Source organism: Emiliania huxleyi (genome assembly GCF_000372725.1).
Source record: "Emiliania huxleyi CCMP1516 unplaced genomic scaffold EMIHUscaffold_53, whole genome shotgun sequence".
Lineage (NCBI taxonomy): Eukaryota > Haptophyta > Isochrysidales > Noelaerhabdaceae > Emiliania > Emiliania huxleyi.
Window position 1 is genome coordinate 593,683 of NW_005198017.1, and position 2,737 is coordinate 596,419.

At 66.6% G+C, this 2,737-nt stretch overlaps 1 protein-coding gene across 1 annotated transcript; it reads left to right on the forward strand.

The window, feature by feature from the left end:
- Positions 1-800: 800 nt before the first annotated feature.
- Positions 801-1,181, forward strand: EMIHUDRAFT_212731 (hypothetical protein; the record flags this gene model as incomplete). The annotated part of the gene is made up of 1 exon (XM_005765965.1): positions 801-1,181. The coding sequence occupies one exon, from the start codon at positions 801-803 to the stop codon at positions 1,179-1,181; it is 381 nt and encodes a 126-aa protein (XP_005766022.1).
- Between the last annotated feature and the right edge of the window lie 1,556 nt (positions 1,182-2,737).

Here is a 2,737-nt window from a genome sequence, read left to right on the forward strand (position 1 = left end):
TCTGTTTCGATCGCTGACGACCGCAAGCGCCGCGCCACCAAGTGGCAGATGGAGAACCCCCCGCCCGGCATGTGGGTCGAAAAGGGCGTTTCCGGCAAGTCGCGCTTCGTCCGGTATTCGGTGGTCGGCCACCCTGCCCACTTCCGCAACTACTTCGACGCGCGGGCCGCCCTTGCGGCGAACGACGCAGAGCACGCTTGGATCCTCGCTGCCTGCAAGTCGTCGGTATCGGAGGAGGAGTTCGCTGCCATTTTGCCGTCGGCTGACCTCCTCAACTCGTACCTCGACTCGTACCGCTCTGAGTGAGCGAGGCGGAGGGGCGAGGCGGCTCGCATAGAGCTCTTCTCGTGAGCCGGCTCGCATAGAGCTCTTCTCGTGAGCTTTGCGTGGGTCCTGTCTGAGTCCGTGTTGGGTGCGTGTTCATGTTCTGTAATATGCTCTTCTCCTGTCTCCGTTCCCTGCACAAGAGTGCAACCCACGCCCCCGCGCGGGCTGCCGGCTCAGGCGACGCGGCCTCGAGCTCACACAGGCACAGGACCGCCTGTTCTCGCTCTCGTCCTGTCTGCAAGACCCGCTGCTGTTCTCTCGTCCTGGCTGCCCCCTGCACAAGACCGTAACCCACGCCTGCCGGACAGCCTCCCCTCGACCGACCGACGACACGCCCTCACTCGCCTCACGCCACCGGGCGCTTCGCGTCCATCGGCGGCAGACTCGGGAGGCTCACTCGGAGGCTCGTGCCACGACTGCTCCGGCCTCAGGCACCATCACCGCGCTGCCGGACAGCCTCACCTCGATTGGCGATGGCGCCTTTCGCCTACTGCTCGTCCCTCGCCGCCGTCACGCTGCCAGACAGCCTCGCCTCGATCGGCGATGGCGCCTTTGCCTACTACTGCCGTCGTCCCTCACCGCCGTCACGCGCGGCCTCGACTCAATCCGGCGGCTACGCCTTGGAAGGCTGCTCGTCCCTCACCGAGGTCAGCTGCCGCGGACAGCCTCGCCTCCATCGGCGACTCTTCGGCTGCAAGTCCCTCACCACCGTCTCGCTGCCGCTGCCCGACGGCCTCACCACGATCGGCGACGGCGCCTTCTGCGGCTGCCCCCTCGATGCCGAGTCGCTGTGGTGGGACGAGACGGCCGCTGCAGCAGGGGGCCGTGCGGCTCGTCGCGATTGGCCACGATAAAGCCGAAGCTGCAGGCCCCGCAGCGCTTCCCGCTCGCGCTGATGCATAGTCTTAGGCGATACCCTAGTAGTCTTTGGGCGATATACGCGGCGATATGATTCACGAGATGACAAAAGGTTTGCGCGCACTGCGGTGACGGCTGTGTGAAAAGAGGCGCGGCTGTGTGAAAAGAGGCGCGCACACTAGGGCGCGCCATTCGTCGAGCCTCGCCTTCTATATGATATTATTATTAAGTGTGACGCGGCCTGGGTATCCTCCTCAGCTCTCACACGCAGGGCGCTATCCTCCTCTCGTCACTCACTCACGCGCGGCGTTATGTTATCCGCCTCCCACACGGCGCCTCCCACACGGCGCCCTCCGACACGGCGGCATTCTCACACGTCGCTCCGACACGGCATTCTGACACGGCATTCTTACACGCCCTCTGGCGCCCTCTGCCCTCTCACACACCCCCTCTGCGGCCCTCTGCCCTCTCACACACCCCCTCTGCGGCCCTCTGCCCTCTCACACACCCCCTCTGCGGCCCTCTGCCCTCTCACACACCCCCTCTGCGGCCCTCTGCCCTCTCACACACGTTGCTCTCGTTGCTCTCGTTGCCCCGTTGTCTCTCCACACAAGCACGCCCGCCCTCTGCGATGCCCTCTGCGATGCCCTCCGCGTTGCCACACATGCCCTCTGCGTTGCGGCAGCCCACCGTGAGCGCGACGCACAGACCCTTGCACACGGGGCAGACGCTCGTCTCCCACGGCCACCCGTGCTCGCCACCCCGTACACGCTCTCTCAATTTGGTCCTCATCTGGACGGCCCTTTCCGACCGCAGCCTGAGCCCGCGCTCCCCGTCCCACACGCAGATGGTGCCCCTCTCGCCGTCGATCACGGAGACGGCCGTGCCGTCGTCACTCGAGACGTCCAGCGCGAGCTGCTTCAGGAAGCGCCGCAGCTGACTGTGGAGCTGTCGCCCGACGCCAGCGGCCTCCATCGCTTCCACGGTGGCGTGCGTCACCACGCGTGCTGGCGCCGGCTGGGGCACAGCTGCTCCTCGCCCCCGCTCCCGCTCCCACTTCCCGATGTCGCGGAGGATGGATTGAGCGAGCTGTCGGGCTCCTCTGCTCTGTCGGGGGGCTCTGCCCGCACCGAGCGCCTGCAGGTCCACCACGTCGACGTTGCCCTGCACGTGTTGGAGCAGCATGTCCGTCGCCCGCAACGCCTCGGCGCCCGCACTGGTCTGGAAGTTGCGGGTCGAAGTCAGGCCTTGGATGTAGAGGTTCTCGAATCCTGGCTGCGCCCGCGCTGCACCACGCCGTCCGACCGCTTGCCGTCCGACCGCTTGCCGTCCGACCGCCTGCGCGCGCTGTTGCAACAGCGCGTTGACGTCGGGGCGCGAGCCAACGCCGGCAAAGTGGGAGGAGGAGCGCGCTGTCAAGTGGGCGCTGCTGCTGCTGCTGGCCCCTCCCTCCTCCTCCTCCTCCTCGCTGCCCCCTCCCTCCTCCTCCTCGTCCTCCTCCTCGCTGCCCCGGTCCTTTCATCCTCGCTGGTGCTTTAACGGGGGAAATTTG